Source organism: Vulpes vulpes, chromosome 8 (genome assembly GCF_048418805.1).
Source record: "Vulpes vulpes isolate BD-2025 chromosome 8, VulVul3, whole genome shotgun sequence".
NCBI classification, from domain to species: Eukaryota; Metazoa; Chordata; class Mammalia; order Carnivora; family Canidae; genus Vulpes; species Vulpes vulpes.
This window is the reverse complement of record NC_132787.1, coordinates 88,967,528-88,988,740: the sequence shown is the minus strand read 5'-3', so window position 1 is coordinate 88,988,740 and position 21,213 is coordinate 88,967,528. Positions and strand designations below refer to the sequence as shown.

At 37.9% G+C, this 21,213-nt stretch overlaps 2 protein-coding genes across 2 annotated transcripts in view; one reads left to right on the top strand and one right to left on the bottom strand.

Annotated features, from left to right (window-relative positions):
- Window positions 1–4,623, top strand: part of SPDYA (speedy/RINGO cell cycle regulator family member A) — a 28,006-nt gene extending 23,383 nt beyond the window's left edge. The window contains exon 7 of the mRNA XM_026016004.2: window positions 4,535–4,623. Within this exon, the coding sequence (XP_025871789.1) occupies window positions 4,535–4,623 (89 nt within the window). The remainder of the gene's footprint in view (window positions 1–4,534) is intronic.
- Window positions 1,740–20,233, bottom strand: TRMT61B (tRNA methyltransferase 61B). Its single transcript, XM_026016003.2, has 7 exons — window positions 18,978–20,233; window positions 14,617–14,719; window positions 11,534–11,724; window positions 6,878–6,969; window positions 5,786–6,012; window positions 5,009–5,086; window positions 1,740–4,925 (listed from the first exon to the last, which is right to left on the bottom strand). Exons 1-7 carry the CDS (start codon window positions 19,983–19,985, stop codon window positions 4,882–4,884), a joined length of 1,743 nt encoding a protein of 580 aa, XP_025871788.2. The 5' UTR covers window positions 19,986–20,233; the 3' UTR covers window positions 1,740–4,881.
- Window positions 20,234–21,213: the final 980 nt, after the last annotated feature.

The window sequence follows — 21,213 nt, the reverse complement described above, 5'->3', positions numbered from 1 at the left end:
CGCATTTATTTTTGCTATATCCTTATGAGATTAACAGTGACTACTGAAGTTTTATTAAAAGAGAAATTAAACTGTTAAGACTCTTCAAGGTAGGAGTCACATTTCAGTCACTGTTCCATTCCCTGGCCTTAGTAATCACTAAACAAATTTGACTAACAGTATAGTCTCTTCCCTTGCAACACCTCCAAGCATAGTTTTTATTCATTCTCTTGTATCTGAAGGTAAGTAGGATCTACCTTAGGCTAAATTATAAAAATTGCCTTTTAGCATCCCTCCTTTCTATCCCAGCAACTTTTACCTACATTCTTTGATTCTTGTAATAGGTTAAGACTTACTAGATGTTTAAAATGTTCCATGCAATGTGTTAAACATTTTACATTGATAATCTCACTTAATGTTCACAGCCAACCCTGTGATAAATACTATTATCTCTACTTTGCAGATAAGGAGACTGAGGCTTAGAGAGGTTAAATCATTTGCTCAAAGTGGTGGAGCGACATTTGAACCCAGGTCTGTCTGACTCTAGACTACAGCCTGAATTCCTATTATGCTCTACTGCCCCCTTTGATGAAATCCTACCATTGGTGGTGAAAAAAAAGCTGCCACAGAAGTCTTTTTAGTAGACTACTGAGGACTAAGGAGGTGGTGAAAGTATTAAGAACCAAGTTCCTGATGAAAGATTGTATGGAGTGAATTGGGAGAGAATTCCAACTACAATTTGAACAGATATTTATAGAAAGCAGAACACAAGTAGTTATGTTTTACTCATACTAGCGCCTGTAGATATCAAGTACACTGTATTTTAGACTTTGATATCTCAAGAAAACACAGTACGTCCAGGGAGGAAGGGGCTCTGCCAGTTTGCTTTGAAAAAAAGCATGACTTTGAGGGACTGTGGATGAGAAGTGGAGCACTTAAGGGAGTTGTAAATGAAACTGTGCTTTCATCCCATCCCTGGTTTAGGATATACACAGATCCTCTACAGGAAGGAACAAGGAACTCATTACTCTGAACTAAAGAGTATTAAAGTTAAATGTAAAACCTTTTGTTTCAGGATGACAGAGGGTAGGCAATATGTTGGAAAAAAACACTTGACCAATAAACATATACATTCATTTTACCGCAGTAGGCTTAATAGAAAGTGAGCTAATTGGGGGTGTGAGAGCATTTAAAGGTAACACAAGGTTATCAAGGAGCAGGGGTCAGAGTCTTACTGCCTCAGCAGCTGCTGATTCCCAGTAGTGACCTCTGCTAGCAAAATTTTCTTCCTTCAGTCCACATAAAGTGGTTGGAATCACTTAATGGTTTATGGTTGCAGAAAACTCAATTCATCATTCTATAAGAAACACAAAGAGCTGATGCTCTACTCCAGGCTTTTATGCTAAAATATAGCAGTAGATGCTTTTCAATGCTTCTATCTTCATACACAAGCAACTTCTTGCTTTTCAGGTAAAATTTCTAATTTTGTTTTATGCAGTCATCCTGAACCATAATTATGAAAGTGTTATTACCACTTGAAAATGCTCATAATACGGCAGACAATAACAACAATTAAAGAGGCATAAAATAGAAGATTTGCTGTTATTACTGCCATGTAAAAGTATGTGCTCATATGGATGTAGACTGGACATTGGTCTTGGAGAAGTAAACATGGTTTTCTTAGGGGCCTACAAAAAAAACAAAACAAAAAACCTATTTTTCTACCATTAAAAATTCTCAAAACATATTCAAAAAACAAGTTTCAGATAAACATGTTTATGATATTTATTAGGAATAAAAAGTTGTCATTTTGACAAGGCTGGGAAATAAATGAGGCATTCTTTACGAATTTATATACATCACAGTCACCAGTCCTGTTCCAGGCATATTATAAAGGTAGCCTCATTTAACACTTGACCCTCTCCCCAAGCAATCTTTAAGTGGCATCATGACACACATTTTAGTGATAAAGGAAAGTTACAGTTGCAAGGTAAAACAACACCAACAATAAAAACAGCAAAATGGGACTCCGTTCTATCTGAATATACAGCCTATTTTTATACTAAACCACACAGTCTCTCTGTACCTTATGCTGTTTTAAGCCTAATGACACCTAAGTTAATCCCTCTGAAACATGAATATGCAGAGGACGCCTCAGATTTTAGAGCAAAGCCAAAGGCAAAAAGCAATATAGCAAACCTTATTACTGATTCACATGAGCAAGCCTGGGACATTGCAACTATTATATAATCTAAAATAATTTTTTCTCAAAAAAAAAAAAGATCCTCTTCTGAACTTATTTCAGTCTCTACAACTGTTCTAATCATGCAGTAGAAGAACTTAAAATCTTAATCTATATTCAGTGAATTACCAGCTCCTGTGGTTATTCCTTCACAGTATTTTTTACATCTGCCCCTTTTCCTCACCTAATAGTTGTATATTACTACCAATCAACTCATAATGTATACCGTGTGTTAACTGTGAAATTTCTGATTCAATTGTTTTTCCTTCCTTTAAATACTCCTAGATACTTCCTTTAAATATTCATATTTACAGACTAACTTTTAAAAAAATACCTCCTTTTACATGACCATAGAACCTTCAGGAGTCCCTACTGCCTCTGAAGTAGAATTCTAACTCCAATTCTCTCAGAATCCATGCCTAAATTTCTCCTTAGAACAACCAAGTCAGTAGGATATATACAGATATAGGGTAGTATAGATACAAATATGGATGTAGTGTAGATACAGATCAAATGTAGCCTTGTAGCCTTCAGCACACTTTTATTGACCATTTACTAGGTGAAAAAGGTGGGACTTCTGGAAGGTACTAGGAGGACAGTTGAGTCAGTCACAAATCTGTAAGTTTACAGCATAGATGAGAGCCAGATGTGAATTTAGAAAGCTAAATTTAGAAGAACACATCTGTTCCATAAGTAAGATTGTAAATATGCTTAATGGTCAGTGGAGACATGGAGAAAGGCTTAAGCTGGACTTTAACTATATAAATAAATGCTTACTTGCTTGTGTAGTTTGGTTTTCATTTCAGCTTAATATTAGAAGGGACACTGTTAAACAAGTTTTGTTCAATTCAACATCTATTGACAGTGGACTGAACAGAAACTAAATTTCTACATGAAATAGGAATAGAATGAGGCACCTGGGTGGCTCAGTCAGTTAAGTGTCTGACTCAATCTCAGCTCAGGTATATTGATCTCAGGGTCCTGAATTCAGGACTCCTATTTGGCTCCATGCCTAGCATGGTGCCTACTAAAAAAAAAAAAAAAAAGAAAAAAAGAAAGAAAGAAAGAAACAGGAGTAGAAGGTACAACTTTTCTTTGCTCTTAAACCAGCTCTTTTTCCAAGTAATACACATAGAGCTTGCATTCAAAACAATACATGAAGGACAGTATTTTACTATTGGTTAAATAGAACAGCAGAAGAAAGAGAAGTAGTTCTGGACAGAACTTAAAAATATACTTCAGAGCTTCTACATATCTGGCAATGTTATGAAAAATAAAACCATTATTACTATAAGAGTGTTCAGATAGTTACCATTAAGAAAAAGGACACCAGAAGACTATTCTGCTTGTGATTCCATCAGTTCCTAAAAATGCAACCAGAGTGATTTTTTTTTTTTTTTCAAAACACAGATCTGGACATGTTACCCCTCACTTCACTAAATCCTTTAGTGAGACCCTATTTTACTTAGGATAGACAAACTCCTTAAGAGGTCTATCCTGCATGGCCTGACCCCTACTTATTTTTCCAGTCTTTCACTCAACTCCAGCATCACCGGCCTTTTTTGTTCTCATTTTCCCTCATATAATCAACTTCTACTTAGCACTCAGATCACAGCTCAATTGTCACTTGCATAGGTAATTACTTAACCAAAGTAAAACCCTGGATTATAGTACTCTGTGCTTCTTTGGAGCATTCATAACAATTTTAGTTTTCTATTTGTGTTATAACTCAATGTCTAATTAGACATTTTTTTTTAGATGATAGTATAAAAAGGCAGAGATTTTATGTTAAAAGTTTCCACTACTGAAAAATATGTAAAGTGTTATTTAGAATATATATATTATTTTAAATAGCTCTAGCCTAAGAGAGAAACTGAGGAATAGCAGCATTTATTCTCCCAGGTATAACCCTTTAAAACCTATAAAACATCTATTTAAACAATACTCTTAAGTTTTTGTTTATCTGTAAAATATGGATAACCTTAAAGATGAGGTATACATATTAAATGAAAAAACATTATAATAAGTTCTTAAAACAATGTAGGGTAGATGCTAAGTAATTGGTGCCTATGAATAAACCTCTAATTCTGATATTCTTTCAAATTAGTTAAAATGATTCTGAGAAGGATAAAAGAGATTCAAGAATTACACCTTTTGTTGTAATTTTTAAGATGGTTATATGATTATCAGTTTTCTTTGTATTATTTACTATAATCCAGATTGCTTTACTTCTTAAGATACATACAAGCCATTAAAATATGTACTTAAACAGATATATAAAATTTGTCTTAAAATCATTTTTTATTTTGGTAGCCAATGACCATCAATCAAACAAAGAAAAGAAAACTAATTTTATGAAGAAAGACAAATCTATGGAGTGGTTTACAGGAAGTGAAGAGTGAGATGGCTCAACTAAACCAATTTTGAATCATTAACTACAACATGTCAAAATAATTACAAGTGTCAAAAAGAGACATTTAAACAGTTTTGAAATGTTACACATCTTCCTTTAGCTTTTATTATTTTTCAAAATTATACGTAAAAGTTATACAAATCATAGTAACAGCTAACAATTCCAATCTATGGAAGTAGTGATTCACAATATAAAGTTCTGTTTTGATATTTTTCCATCTTCCAATCAGTTGCTGTCATCTGAGGTACTACTCGGGTTGTGGTTTAAACTTCCTCAGCTTGACAAGAAAAGCTAATTTAAGGAAAGAAAAAAGCAAAGTTATTACAATAACCAGAAGAAAACATCACTTACTATGGCCTGAAAACATCACTCACCTGTATGACCAGTTTGCCAGTGTATAGGTCTAGCAATATAAGGAGATGATCCATATGGAAAATCAGAATGTGATTCTTCTGTTGTAGAACAAAATATATATTATAAGCTACATAAAATATTTTATAATTTGTTGACAAAACTGTTAAAATACAAATTATTGCCCTTTTATAGTTTTCTCTCAGAACTCATTTTTTCAGCATTTGTTTTGAAACTACTCTGCCAGTTATCTTACAGAAACAATTTGTCAAGGATTAAATGATAAACATATATGGTTTGATAACTAAATGGATAAGCCCCTATATCATCAATTAATGGATATTTGAAAACTTGTTCATATCCTAAATAATGAGTACATACAACAAGGACCTAAATTTAGTTCTCTGAGGAATTCCAGTTGCTTTTTAGAATATTAGCTATTTGCATATCAAGTCCTATTAAATTCTTTCCCTTCAGTAATAATCACTGACCTAAATTTAAAACATCCTGTAATATATTTAAAGTTTTGCATAAGCCAACTGCTTTGATACAAGCAAAATATGAATATCATACAAAGCTCCATTCTTCAAAGGTATCAAACTTTTACATAAAAGGCAAAAAAAAGTCATTATTCTGTCCTTTAGAGATTTTAATTTCACAGAAGAAATACCATATTTCAATATCTCTAAGAAAAGAGAACAAATCCCTGAGAAATAGTTTTATAATCATTGTTTAATACACTCACGAAGCTATTCTCCATTTATTATTGCAAACACATATGAAATAAAATTGAAACTCACCATGGTCATCCTCTTGAAACATCTCACCTTCAATTCTAATTTTCTTTTGAGAATGTAATTGTAAATCTGTGTTGATTTTAGGTTCTACTTTTTGAGCTAAAATTCCATTTTTCTGTTTTGCAAGGCAAACCAACCAATCTCTGACAATGACTTCACTTATCTTTTCACATGAGAGAGCAAGTTCACAGATGCGAATTCCATCTAACAGTTCAATAACCTGTGTGATGCTTTTAGAAAAAGTGAAAAAAAGTACTTTAAATTTCTACTATAATAATAACTTGATACTTAAATTCACTATACCTCTCAAACCCAAATTTATTTTATTTATTTATTTTTTTAAAGATTTTATTTATTCATGAGATACACAGAGAGAGAGAGAGAGAGAGGCAGAGACACAGGCAGAGGGAGAAACAGGCTCCATGCCGGGATCCCAACGTGGGACTCGATCCCGGGTCTCCAGGATCACACCCTGGGCTGAAGGCAATGCTAAACTGCTGAGCCACCAGGGCTGCCCTCTTAACTCAAATTTAAATGCTATAGTTAAACCAAGGGGGAAAAATACGCATGCAAGTTCGAGCACATAATATACAATTTCATAGAATACTAAGTAAAAAAATGCAGAAACTATGATTTTACATTACTGTTCAAATTATACTTTTAAAACTTTTCTTCTAAACTGTCAGAAGGGGATCCCTGGGTGGCGCAGCGGTTTGGCGCCTGCCTTTGGCCCAGGGCGCGATCCTGGAGACCCGGGATCGAATCCCACGTCAGGCTCCCGGTGCATGGAGCCTGCTTCTCCCTCTGCCTGTATCTCTGCCTCTCTCTCTCTCTGTGTGACTATCATAAATAAATAAAAAATTAAAAAAAAAAAAAAAAGATAAACTGTCAGAAGAAATGTCCATCTTATCATTCAGGTAAAGAGTGGTTTAAACAGCAATATAAATTTGTTGTGATATATATTGGTTCGTAAGTTTTACAAATTGACATATACACCTAATTCGATTATAAAATGAACACTGTAACCAAGTCCTTAAGTCAAAATAAAAGTATGTTTAAAATCACATTACAAAGAAAAATAGCCACATTACTCACTTTGCTAGATATACAGCACACACACCACCCTGTTTAAGATTTGGGTATAAAACAGGCAAAGCAACTTGAGGATTCAACATGTCCAAAACTACCTGTCAGGGGGAAGCAAATCAGACAGAGTTTTGTTTAAACAAAGCACAGGTCTTCTTTCTTACTATTATAAAACTTTTAGAAAGCAATTACCCAGTTAAAGTTCTCATTTTTAAACTCTAATACTATTAACCATCATTTTGCTCTCTCAAAAAGATGTATTTATTATTATACAAAATGTCACAGTACTTGACTACATGAAAATCATAATGGTTTGTCGTGCACTTGGCAATATCAACACTACAGGAATCTTTCTACAGCTACATCTAATATACACAAATGCATACATATATATAAAATTTTAATGAGAGTTCAGCTTTTGGCAACAGAAATTCAAATTTTTTTAAATATGTATTTTTATGTTCAAAAGGAAAGTTATTAATTTGAGAGATTCTAAAATGCAAGAATCCTGACCTTTAGTTCTTTATTCTTCATCCAATTGCAGAATACAGGCTGTGTATTCACAAAGATGTCAAATGAATACAATGAGTATGTGAAATTTTTTTTAATTCATTTAAAACAAAAATAAATATGCCCAAATAGAAAATAAAGTTGCTTTTATTGATGGGTAACTCTGAAAAGCTAAGAGTAGTTGGCACATCAACATATTACTAAATTATTCCATTATTTATGTTTTTAAAAATAGTATTAATGGGTAATCATTCACTATTAATTCATTCACCAAATATTTACTGAGCACCTTCCATGTGCCAAGCATTTTGCTAAGTAGTAAGGATGTAACAGGAGCTTTCATTCCATTTTGTTTCAAGGGAACATATATTCTAATGAAGGGACAGCCATTAAACAAAAATCCAAGAAGTATGTAAGTCACCGGAGGATAAGTGACATCAAGTATAGAATTATAAAACAGAATATGAGGGATAGAGACTAATGGAAGGAAGTGCTATTTTATACATAGGCTAGTCAGTGAAAAGACCTGAAGATGATGATTAAGCTTACCCTGTGGAAATTTAGGGGGGAAGTATACTCCAGATGGACAGAACAGCAAATACAAATACTCTGAGGTTGTAGGATACTTGGTGAGTCTGAGAAGGCCACTGTCGCTGCAGTGGAGACAAAAGGGGAAAATTGTAATAAGAGATGAATTCTGAGTGTACAATTCGGTGGCATTAAGTACATTCTGACTTAATTTTTAGATCTAAACAAAGAAAAGACTGAGAGAAGGCAAGGAAGGATGACGGTGACCTGGTATAGCAAATAGCACTGGATGTGATAACAAGTGGTATATATTTTGAAAAGGTAGAACCAATTAGAATTAGGATTGGTTGTAGGATAAAGAGAAAGAGGAGTCAGGTTTAATCCAGTGTTTTTAGCTAAGCCACTGAAAGAATGAGGGAAATGGTAAAGACTATGGGAGGGGCAGGCTTAGCAGAAATAATCAAGAATTCAGGTTTGGACAGTTTAAAATGCTTATCAAATAAAATAAAATAAAATAAAATGCTTATCAGATCTCAAGGAAAGATCTCAATGACTGAATCAAAGGGTTAACATGATAAACATAAATGGGCTTCATTGGCTGTAACTACAGAGTTTGCCTATGTTATTGATAAGGACCACAAATCAGATAACCAAGAAACCTGCCAATCCTCTTGAATATTCTCAACATTTCCGTTCATCCAGTCACTCAAACCTCACTTGTTGGGGTCATCATTTTCTTTACCTCAAATTCTCTTTTGAGAATCATTGGGGTTTTGATGTTTCTGTCTGGAAAATTATCCAGCCCCAGAAACCTTATCTATTTGACATTTCTCAAATTCATCGGACTGTTAATGCCTTAGATCAGAACCTCATTGTATCCTGTTGTAACATTACAATAGCTTTCTACATAGACTTAGCCTCATTCTTCCACCAGAATTACTCTAAAATGGAAGAATATACTTATCTTGAGGAGTACCAAGTAACATTTGGAATTGCTGAATCACTACATTGTACACCTGAAATGAATTGTGGTATGTTAACGATAGTGGAATTAAAAAAAAATTACTTTAAAATAGGAATCTGCTAAGAATCTAAAACAGGAATCTAAAACATTCTGCTCCCCAACTTAGGAACTCATCAATAGTTCCCATTATCTCTAAGATAATTAATGTCTCTATGCCCTAGCTTAATATACATACAAGTATTCTTCATTATCTAGACCATTAAGACTGCATTTACAGCTTCATCTCATGATACCCAATTTCTACAGCCATGGTGTTCCACGTTTCTGAGTCTTTCCAGTAATTGTTTATATGTCTATCTTCTAGAATGCTAAATGTATAAATTGGTCTTAGCATAGTACATGGCACATGGCAGGTCTTTAATAAATGCTTATTGAATTAGAAACAGTAGTTCAATAATTCAGAGAAAGATGATAATCCAGCAGGTAGATGAGTAAGGTACATTTCATGAAAGAGATCATGACCTTTCTAAACTTTAAAGAGAATATAGAATTTAAACAGGTAGAGAGAAGGAAGGAAATAATGATGAAAATCATAGCTAATATTTCTTTAATGCTTACTATATACCAGGTACTGTTCTATGCACTTTATATGAAATATCTTATTTAATCCTCAACACCTCTATGAAATATGAAATATTATCATCATTCCTGTTTAATGTGTGAGGGGCCTGGGCACAGAAAGTTTAAGTAACTTATCCAAGATCTTCTTGGCTATTATGGGAACCAGGCTGAATGGACCACAAAACTTAGTTCCCTCTTCCCCTCTCCCTTTCTCTCCTCTGAAGTTGGTAATGTTCCCAAATAATTTATACTTTTATGACATATGTATATAGCTATAAACAGTACCATGGTACTGTTTTGCATAGTTTTAAATTTTAGATATATATGGCCATTCCATACATACTCTTTTATAATGCTTTTTTCCACTAAGCACCATGTCTTTGAGATTTACTGATGTAAATACAGTACATTTATTTCACTATGTTAAATAATACTATTTTTAGTATTCCATTGTGTCCATTCATCTTCTGATGGTTAGGCTTTTAAAAATTTGTTAAAAATATTTTATTAGCCATTTTTTTCTCCTTTTGTTCTCCTTTGTGATTTAATACCTTTTATGTTCACCATCATTTTGGATTGCAGGGGTATGGATCCTCCTATATTTTCTCATACTGAGAACCATGTGTAACTATTTGGCACTATTACTCAAGAGAGTTCACCCAAATAAATCTAGTAAGGAACATTCTTTTAATTGTTTTAAAGATTTTATTTATTTATTCATGAGACACAGAGAGAGAGAGAGAGAGAGAGAGAGAGAGAGGCAGACACACAGGCAGAGAGAGAAGCAGGCTCCATACAAGGGAGCCCAACACAGGACTCAATCCTGGGTCTCCAAGATTATGCCCTGGGCTGAAGTTGGCGCTAAACTGCTGAGGCACCCCCCCCCTCCCCCGGGCTGCCCACATTCTTTCTTTTAGATCAGGGATGATTCAGCAGGTTTCTACAAAGCTTCAACAATATCATTAAAATCCTCTTTTGTCCTTCATGATCATCAAGCAAATTTCAGATGATCAATTAACCTCTCAGGTATCTGTAACATTCTAACAGTCTTATGGATGGCCTATGTAGAAAAATTTCTTTTCTTCTGGCCCTTACTGAGCTGTAATATGCAAGCCAAACAAGGATAAGGAAAAAGAACTGTGGTCTTTGTGTCCAGGTATCTGTGTCACCAAAACTACAGACTTTAATATTAGAGATGGGAACCAGTCCTGATTTTAAAAAAGTCTCCTCTTTCTTCATTTTTCAACTAGTTTCCCTCATAAATGTTCTAAAGTAATTCAACTTTCCAAACAGCCAATTTAAAAAAGCAAAGACAACCTAGACCTCAGTCTGTAGTGCCAAGCTATGAAATAATGAAATCATCAAGGATAAGGTAACTTACACTAGAATTCTGAAACTCTGAATCCAACTAATACCTCCATGTCCCACATCTCTACCATCACTGGTCACAGCCTAAAATATCCCTTCATCGTCTATCCTTTTATCTTCATATTTCTCTGCTTCTTCTCCCCAGCTCAATCTTTCACCATTCCTGCACCTCACAAATCCATCTACTCCACTTTCTGAAGCTATGTTCATAGTAAATGCCTCTAACCTCAATATTTTAAATGAACACTCATCGACATCTTCATGTTAACTGTCTTAAGATGCCTGTTGCCTGTTCCCTCACAAATGAGGGCCATTTATTCCCCCAAATCTCACAACGTGAGGTCAGGCTCTGGGATCAATCAATATGCTCCCAATGCTGCTCCTAAATTATTATTCCTTTATCCTAGAAATGGTGAGGTTTATGATGTTCAACTACTCCTCTTACTATCTGGTCATTACTCCAGACTTAGTAACAGCTTTGGCACCTGATTCAGTATGTCTCTCTGCTCTAAATTCTACCATAATATTAAAGGAAAATATTCCTCCCTACTTCTACAAATAGAAACAGGGCAAATAATGAAGGAAGAGCCTTTTCCATACAAAAGAAGTGCAATCCTTGTTTTCTATGTAGTCAGTATTAGATAATATCATAGGACCCACTTTAGAAAACTTACCGCATCAAATATGAAAGATTTTACATCTTCAGTTGCTCCTGAAATATCCTTATGAATAAAATTCACATTGTCTGGCCACTCTTCTACATGACTCATTTTCCATGAATCACACCAATTTTTATAATTCTTCTTAGCCAATTCATGGTGGTCTTTTCGTATTTCAAAGCTTATGACTCGTCCTTGTGATCCAACTTAATTAAAAGAATTTATGATATTTTATTGATTCATTTCATAAAAGAATGTAAAAAAACTATAATACAAAGGTATTACACTGATGTGAAAAAATAATTCAAATACTTCAGGGTTACAAAACTATCCCATCCCAGATCCTTAATCAATCTTCCTCGACAGAGGCAACCATATCACCAGTTATTTACCCTTCACAAGATAGTTGGTGCCTATATAAATGTGCAAAGTGTCTCTCCCTATTTTTAACATACTTTAAAACATACATGTGTTATATATACTATCCCATACACTTTCCTTATACTTACTAATGTTACTTCAGTGATCAATGATCTACTATGTTCTTTTTAAGAGCTATTATGTTCCATTGTATGGCTATGCCATAGTTTATTTGACCAGTCACCTACGGATGAACATTTAGCTTGTTTTTAGTCTTAAACAATATTGCAGTGAAAATTATGTTGCCTAAACCTTTTTATCAATGAAAAGACAGTCTTTAAAATGAAATTACCAGTTCAAGAGGTATGTGAATTTTTTATTTTGAAAATTATTACCAAATTCTCCTCCCAAAGAATAATACCAATTTACACTCTACCAACAAGGTAGTAAAGCACCTATTTCTCCATACTTTCTCCAACAAAGAGTTTTCAAACTTTTTATCTCTGTCAATCTAAAAACTGAAAATAGTTTATCATTTAGTTGTAATTTACATTTCTTTTGTTACGGATGAAGTTAGTCATTTCATATATTTAAAAGATACTTGTATTTTTGTATATGCCTAAAGAAAAACTGTTTAGCATAGTAATAGTGCAGTTTCTACAGAAGACTACTTACAGGGCAGCCCTGGTGGCTCAGTGGTTTAGTGCCGCCTTCAGCCCAGGGCTCCCGGAGACCTGGGATCGAGTCCCATGTCAGGCTCCCTGCGTGGAGCCTGCTTCTCCCTCTGCCTGTGTCTCTGCCTCTCTCTCTCTGTGTCTCTCATGAATAAATACATAAAATCTTTAAAAAAAGAAAAAAAAAAAGACTACTTGCATTTTAGTTAAAGGCAATTAATTCTCCAGCCACCTCTATTTGAGGTGATTTGATATCATTTGGGAGCTGTCCTAGATCAATAAATCTATTATTTACTCATGAAAAGTTTAAATTCTAGGATGTCTTTTGAAATATAACTCCAGCTGCAATTCACCATGTTCTCAAGGCAGAGAAATTAATGTTAACAACAGCATAAGCTAAATAATTGGAAAAGAAAATTACGGAGAAAAAAATCCATCCCAAAGGTAAATAGCAATAATTTCTTGATCACTCATAGTTTGGGACTATTCATGCCATGACACCACTGATACTACAGATATTAGAAATATGGGCACTTGTCTGCTCACACAAATTTTTATAAATTCACTCTGTTAAATGTATTTAGGATTCAGTCATTGATTGTGAAGAAATGACTGCCTTTAACTATGTACAGAAAAGAATAAAAAAAAAAAATAAGATTTGAGGAGGCCAAAATGAATTTCTGACCTAGCATAAACTGGATTATGTTTGTATGTGATGGCATTAGGTGAAAGAACAAAAGGTTTAAGTTCAGTTCGGTATACTTCTATTTGTATTCTTTATAAAATCTACCCATATACACATACAACAGCTCTAGCAAAGCTGATTATTTAAGAAATAATGCACTAATAAAGAACAGTATGATCCAAAAAGAAAAAAAATGTACCCAAAGAGAGTGCAGTCATTATTCAGCAGTCTATCATTAGCTGAGGAAGGACAATTCTACAGGCAGCCAGAGCAGCCAAAGCAACCTTAACACATAGAGGAATTAAGTAGGCAAAGGAAGAGAGCAATAATAAATTAAAAGTAACCAGAAATCAAGTGATGGGAACATGAACAGATATTTATGTTTACTGTTCATCTCTTGATTTTTGATCAGGTGCTACCCTCAATCAAGCAAGACTTTTACCAACTGACAATTTTGAGACTTTCTTAAAGAAAGGAAGACTCTACATGATCTAGCTTTAATAGTTCTATATTATGATTATTTATAACTACTATCACTCTTTGCCCTTAATAGTATATGATTCTTTCCCAGCAGCTGACCACCCTCTACCTTCTATTTCTCTCATACTGAATATTCATCTGGAATTATTATTAACAAAAATATGCACACATATGCACCAAAAAACAAATATAAGAATGTTCAGAGCAGCACTGTTCATAATATTCAACTCAAATGCCCATTAACAGAATGGATAAGCTGTGATTTGTTTACAAAATGGAGTAACTACACAGCCACTAAAATGAAAGAACTACTGTTGTATGCAACAGCTAACTCTCACAAACAGAATTTTGAATGAAAGGAGCCACATTCAAAAGAGTACATACTGTATGTTCCTTTTATACAATGCTCAAAGCAGGCAAAACTAATCAATGATGATAAAAGGCAAAATAGTGGTTATCTTTGGGGAGGATTATGACTAAGGAGAATGAGGAGGTTTCTGTAAAGCAACAATATTCCCTGTCTTGATCTGGGTGATAACTACTTGAGTACGGTCACTATGTTAAAAATTCTCTGAGGTCTAAATACTTAGGATCTGTGAACTATAGCTGTGTTAGGTCCAAATAAGTTTAGCTTAAAAAAAAAAAAAAAGAAGAAGAAGAAGAAGCTTTAAAAAACCTGGAGGGAGCAAGAGAAAGCACCGAAAATGGAGATGGATAGAGAGAATGACTAGAATAAACGTACAAGGTGGATAAATAGTTGCTTGCATTTGATTTCAAGGAGAATGCTCTCTATCACAAAGTTATGTAAATATTTTCTAAAACATCTTTATCCACTTAACTTTCTGTTGTTGTGTTTTCTTTGCCCATCTAAATTCAGCTCATTTCTCCCAATCTCTTACCTGCTTTGGATAAAAATAAGCTCATTCCACCAGAGCCTGAGCCAGCTTCCAAAACAGTATCACCTGGGTGGATATCCATCATCAACAGTATCATACTCATATCCTATGATTGAAAGAGAGTATGGGTGACTCAGTGACCAATAAATATGTACTAAGTACAGTCTCTTATCAAACACTACATTGGAGTTGGAGAAGAAACGAGTGAAAAAAAAAAGGATTAAAATCTGGCCTGCCCTACCAAGAGTTGATCTTTTACTTGGTGAAATAAGAGATTCAAGAATCAATTAGCAAAGCAGCACTACAGCAAAATACCAAAATTATAGACAATAAGTAGCAATAGATCAGAGAATAGAGATATCAGCAGAAGGCCTGAACTTAAAGACAGAGAATTTAAGGAAAAAATCATGAAGTACAGGATCCCTGGGTGGCTCAGCAGTTTAGCGCCTTCGTTCAGCCCAGGGCCTGATCCTGGAGTCCTGGGATCCAGTCCCGCATCAGGCTCCCTGCATGGAGCATGCTCTCCCTCTGCCTGTGTCTCTGCCTCTCTCATGAATAAATAAATAAAATCTTAAAAAAAAAAAAAAACACGAAGTAGAAACAGTGTTAAACAAAAGAGGTACAATAAGCACAGTCTGCCCATCTCAGAAGAAGAGAAAAGGAGAAAACTGAATGCCAGGCTAAAGCATTTGAACTTGACCTGGACAGTAACTAGAGCATGTCACAAAGGTAATAAATGGCATTTTATGAAGATTAATCTGACAGGGAAATGCAGGATATACTAGAAAAGAGAAAAATTAGAGGCCAGTGGAAGACCAGTTAGGAAGTTATTACATAATCTCTGCATGAAAGGAAATGAACTTCTTATTTAGTATTAGGATACCAGTAATATATAGGAGGACCTATTTCACAAATGCTATAATTAAAGAATTGTTAACAGGAATATCATGGATGATAGTAATAACGGCTATTTATTGAAACTTTATCATGTATGTGCCAGGGTTAAATATGCAAATTGCTTTCATAGTCTTGTTTAATCAGGATAATAATATAAGAAAAGTAACATCACTCCCATTATATAGACAAATCAAAGAGGTTAAGTAATTTCCCCAAAGTCACAAAGCCAGGAATTAAGTGGGCAAGTCAGAAGAAGAACAGATGTCGAATGCAAAAAGACCACGATGTTGATCATTATACCATACCACATGGGATACAGAGAATTTTTAACATTAGGATTTATTTCAACACTCTGCAACCAACCTTTCAAAGCTGCTAAGAAATAAGCAGCACATCTAGGAAGTTTTTACTAGCTTTTCCTTCTTTGGGAAAAGCTGTTGTGAAAATTCTTCAAGAGGAGGGTTTCTAGAACCCTTTCAAGTCACGGAAACTTCTATATTAAATAGAAGTTTCATTGCACAAGAATTTTAACAGGTACAGTTGTCTAATTAGAAACCAAAATGTATTTCTGAAATGCAGGACTAAGGCTTGGACCGGATGATGCACAGACACACAACTTTTACGCTGTATTAGTCCAAAAGTTTCATTCACAAATGCTGAGTCTTGCATGCATACATATCCTCTCCTACATGCCAGGCACCTGAGGGTAGAGCAGGGAGGAGTACAACTTCATACAGAAGTGGAAGCAGCTTCAGTAGTCATATCACTGAAATGTCCTGCAGAAGGCAGTTTATTTTCTTGAATTATTCACATAAGATAAAGAATCTTACTATCATGAAATAAAAAACTTTAGCATGCTTTAGCTTTTGCTTCCTGCCATTTATGTTAGATGGTCTCAAGGGGATGAGTTTTCTAGGTTGGATTTCACTATATACATCCTAGCAATTTCAGTTCAAAACTTGAGTGGGACATTAGCACTTAATTCATTTCCCTGCCTCTTCCCAAAAGGGATTTAAAGCTATGAGGAGAGTCCTCCAAAGTTATGACTATCATTCTACTATTGAGTTTTCTGCACATTTTAGAACCTCATGAAAGAACAACCCTTTCAAATTTACATTTTTTTCTCAACATGAATTCCAATCTCTTTCCAGATTAATACACTAATTAAATCTAATCCTCACCCTAAGTTTCGATAAGTGGGCTGCACTTTAGGGTTCATTAAATTGCAACAATTTCTACTCCCCAGTTGTTCTTCTATAAGTGCTACAATCATGGACATCAGCAGAAAAGATTAATTTAAAAATTGGAGAGTGGGAGCACCTGAGTGGCTGTTGGTTAAGCATCTGACTCTTGGTTTCAGCCCAGGGCATGATCTCAGGATCGTGAGATCAAGCCATGCGATCAAGCCCCAAGTCAGGCTCCACACTCAGCACAGAGTCCTCTGCCCCCTGCTCTCTCTCTCTCTCTTAAATAAAATAAATAAAACCTTTTAAAAAACTAAAAAATAAAAATTGGGGGAGTGTTTTCCATTTTATATTTCTACTCCAAACCTAAAAGTGCTTGATACTGACCAATGTGAAATATCAACTCTTCGCAAGTAACTGTTAGGAAGTTTATTTAAAATCACTCCCACAAAAAAACAAGTAAAATAAAATTATCCCACAGACCCACTTTTACTGTTAAGACAAACTATGTAATTCTAACACGGAGACCAGCTTTCAAATCAATTGAGTTATTCCCTTAAAAAGCACTTCAAAGTTGTAAAGGTTGAAGTCAAATTTCCTGCAGCCACTATTTGGGAAATGAAAAAAGGAATCAACACTTAGCGTATCCAGTATTTAAATTTCTCCTTAGGATGGAGCACTATGACTTTTATCTGTGACAAATGGAAAGGCAGAAAGTGCACTAAAGATTTATCTTTATAACTTTATAAAATATAACTATTTTCTTACAGTTTTGTCTAGTGGGAGGAAAAAGATGTGGGGAAGCAAGATGAAATCACAAAAAAATTTTTTTTGTGGCTAGACTGAACAGTCATAAAAGATAAAGTTTCCGTCAAGAATTTATGATACCCCATTGGTCTAATGTCTCCAAAAAGGTTTTCTTAGTTCCTAGGTGGACCTCGTAAAATATAAATTGGATTCCCACTTAGAACATTCCAAGGCCCCAAGGCACATGGAATAACCACATCTCATACCAATCTCTTCCTCACCTCACTCAGGCCCTAATAGGATACCTGCACTACTCTTCCCTGTGCCACAATACTGGGCTCCTGGATCTTTGCATGGCTGGCTTTTCCTTAATTAGGTTTCGTATGAATGGTAGTATCTCTCTTTTGACACCTTCTCTAACCATCTGACAAAGTATTCTCTCCCCAGGTCACCCAGCATGTTGTTGTTAACCTATTTGTCTTTATGAATCTATTTGTCTTCCTGGCACTTAGCACAACCTGAAATTATTCTTTCATTTACTTGTGTGTTGTCTGTCATCCTCTCCAGGGTGTAACATCTAGGTTGAGAGTGAGGAATGGGGGCAGCCTCGGTGGCTCAGTGGTTTAGTGCCGCCTTCAGCCCAGGGCGTGATCCTGGAGACCCTGGATCAAGTCCCGCGTTGGGCTCCCTGCACTGAGCCTGCTTCTCCCTCTGCCTGTGTCTCTGCCTCTCTCTCTCTGTGTCTCTCATGAAAAAATAAATAAAATCTTTAAAAAAAGAAAGAGAGAGAGAGAGAGTGAGGACTGTGGCTCATCACCATACCTCCCCTGAATATAGAGGATAGGCAGTTACTTGCTGAATAAATGATGAACGACTCCTCATCCGGGGATAGGAGTTGTTACAACTACAAAGGAACACTCTACTCAAGGACCTTGACTATGATTAAGAAGTGGAATAAACCACTAGCAATGGACAATTAGTATAAAGTAGTAACAAGAACTAGGCAGTTAATTTATTATAAAGAATTCTCTTATGCTTAGTGTTTAATGTTAGCTTTTTGTTAGCTGTTTTAATACAAAACTCTATTTTCCCCCTAAAGATTAAAGCATAGTAACATATCTATCATTGATAAAATATACCCCTAGTAACATGCCTTATTATTAAACGATGATGAGAATATCTCCGCAACGGTACCATAAGAGTTGAACATCCTGCAGTCCTTAATTTGCAAACTTAAGGGTTATGGGGAACAAACAGGAGCACTCACGTGCCTAGTTGCTCCACATAACTCTATGCAGCAGGTCAACAGTGTCTTCACTTTACAGATGATAGAATCTACGCTCCCAACTTAAAAATGAGAGGTGGCTCTTTCCTCCTAAAATCAGCAATCACAAAATACGTAAAAACTCACATGCACTGTGTTTGTGTTTTAAGTCTGAGAGCAGTAAGAACCGTAAACGCTCTGAGATGCGCTTCAGACTGCAGTCCGCTCCGGAGCCAGTCCGTAGCTAGTTCCCTAAGGTGAGGTAGCATTACCTTAGGGTACGTTATGGCCGGGCCTCTTTTCATCAGCAATACGTAGTCCTCCAAAGCCGGCCTCCTCAGCGTGAAGCGCTTACCAGAGGAGCTCCTCAGCATCTGGCCGGGAAACCGCCCCACGATCTCGCTGAACGGGACCGCTCCCCAGCTACTATTTAAGTGTCCGGCGTTACTCAGCCTAAACAACTTCCTGAACTGTGTTTCCCGCTTCCCAGTCTCCGCCAAGACGAGCTCCCCGACGCGAAAGGGCCCCTCTCTGGAAGCTGCGGAGCAGGGAGAGGGGCCCGGGAGCCCTTCGACCTGGGGCGCGGCCCGGGCCGGAGAGGGCGGCAAGGGCCCCCGGGGCCCCCGGGGGGCGGGGCCGGGCTGGCCTGGGCCCCCGCTCGAGTCCACGCGCTCCCGGGAGGGTGGCTCCTCCTGCGGCGTCGGCAGTCCGAGGCTTTCCCCTGAGGACAGACATCCGGTCCCGGGGCCTCGCGCGCGCGGACCGAGACTCGGGGGCGACTCTACGCCGGGAGCCTTCCTCCGTGGCGCTTCGCGCCGTCCCTCCCCGTCCAGCTCGTGCGCAGCCGAGGATTCGCCGCACAGCGCCCGCGCTGTCTCCAGGGGCTCTTGCCCACGGCCGCGCAGGGCCGGCGGAGCCCCGCGCCCCAGCCACCTCCTGAGGCGCCGCAGCCGCAGGAAGGCCGGACCTCGCCGCCCGGCGGGCAGCATGGTGTGTGGCGCCGGCGACGTCGCACACGAGTGACGTGAGCCCGGCGAGGCCCTCTCCCCGCGGGAAGCGCTGACGCAGCCGCCTCGGGTACCCGCAGGCTTTTCCGCCCGAGGAGCTCCGCAGCGGCGCGTGCGCGTGCGCGCGGAGGGGCGGGGCAGGGCGCGCTGGGGGCTCGGGGGCTCGGGGCCTCGCGGGCTGCGGGCTGCGGGGTGCCGCTCAGTATCCCGAGAGCGAGCCCCTCTCCCCGGCACCGGCACGTTTTCTCCTCGGAATGCGGGCAGAGAAGCCATCGGCCGCCGACAGATCTTCACCCGCCTCGGCCCGGGGACGGGAGGCTCGGGAGGGACAAGGCCTGCCCAAGCGCGGAACAAACTGCAGCTCCGGGCCCCGGCCGGCCCCGCCGCTCCTCGGGAACGCGAGCGGCACGTGGCCACCCCCGAGATGCGCGGGTGAAAAGGCCACGGATGCGCCTGAGCCTCGCCGTCTGGGCAGGCCGCCCGCACACCGCGTCCCTTGCCAGCAGACGCGCAGCCCTCCCCTGCCCGCCCTGGCAAGCCTCTGCCCGGCTGCACGGGCCCCGGGGAGGGACAGGGCTCCCGCGGAGCTTGCGCAGCACGGTTGTTTCTGAGAAATTAAAACGTAGCGGTGGGGGCAGCCCGGGTGGCGCAGCGGTTTAGCGCCGCCTGCAGCCCAGGGCCTGATCCTGGAGACCCTGGATCGAGTCCCACGTCGGGCTCCCTGCATGGAGCCTGCTTCTGCTCCTCTCTCTCATAAATAAATAAATAAAATATTTAAAATAAAACGTAACGGTTAATCTACTACCCCCCAAAACTAAATAGAATCATCTTGAAGCGGGGGAGGGAGCCACGGCCCTTGCTAAAACGGTTGCAGGGCAAAGAGAGGGACTGAATTTAATCCCTCAAGATTCATGCCTTGAAGTCCCAATTCCCTGTACGTCAGGATGGGACTGTCTTTGGGGATAGGGTTAAAAAGATAACTAAGTTTAAATGAAGTCATTAGCGTGGGAGTGTGCTTACGAGGAAAGGAGATTAGAACACAGGCACGCCGGGAAGACCTGCAGATGTCCATCCACAAGCCAAGCAGAGTGGCCTCGGAAGAGACCGAACCTGCCGGCAGCTTGATGTTGGACTTACATGCTCCAGAACTGCGAAAAAAAATAAATTTGTTGTGTAAGAAGGGGGAATAAAATGCATTGCCTGTATTTTTTTTTTTTTTTTTTTTTTTTTTTTACTATTAAGGATTTTTATTTATTTTATTTGAGAGAGAGAGAGCACGAACAGGAGGAGGGGCAGAGACAGAGAGGGAAAAGCAGACTCCCAGCTAAGCAGGGATCAGGACCTAAGCAGGGATCAGAGGAAGGCAGATGCTCAATGACTGAGCCACCAAGCAGACCCCTGATTCTCTTTTTTATTGGATTGCTAAAAAAAAAAAAAAAAACTTTTATTCTAGGGGCACCTGAGTGGCTCAGTTGGTTGAGCATCTGCTTCTTGGTTTCTG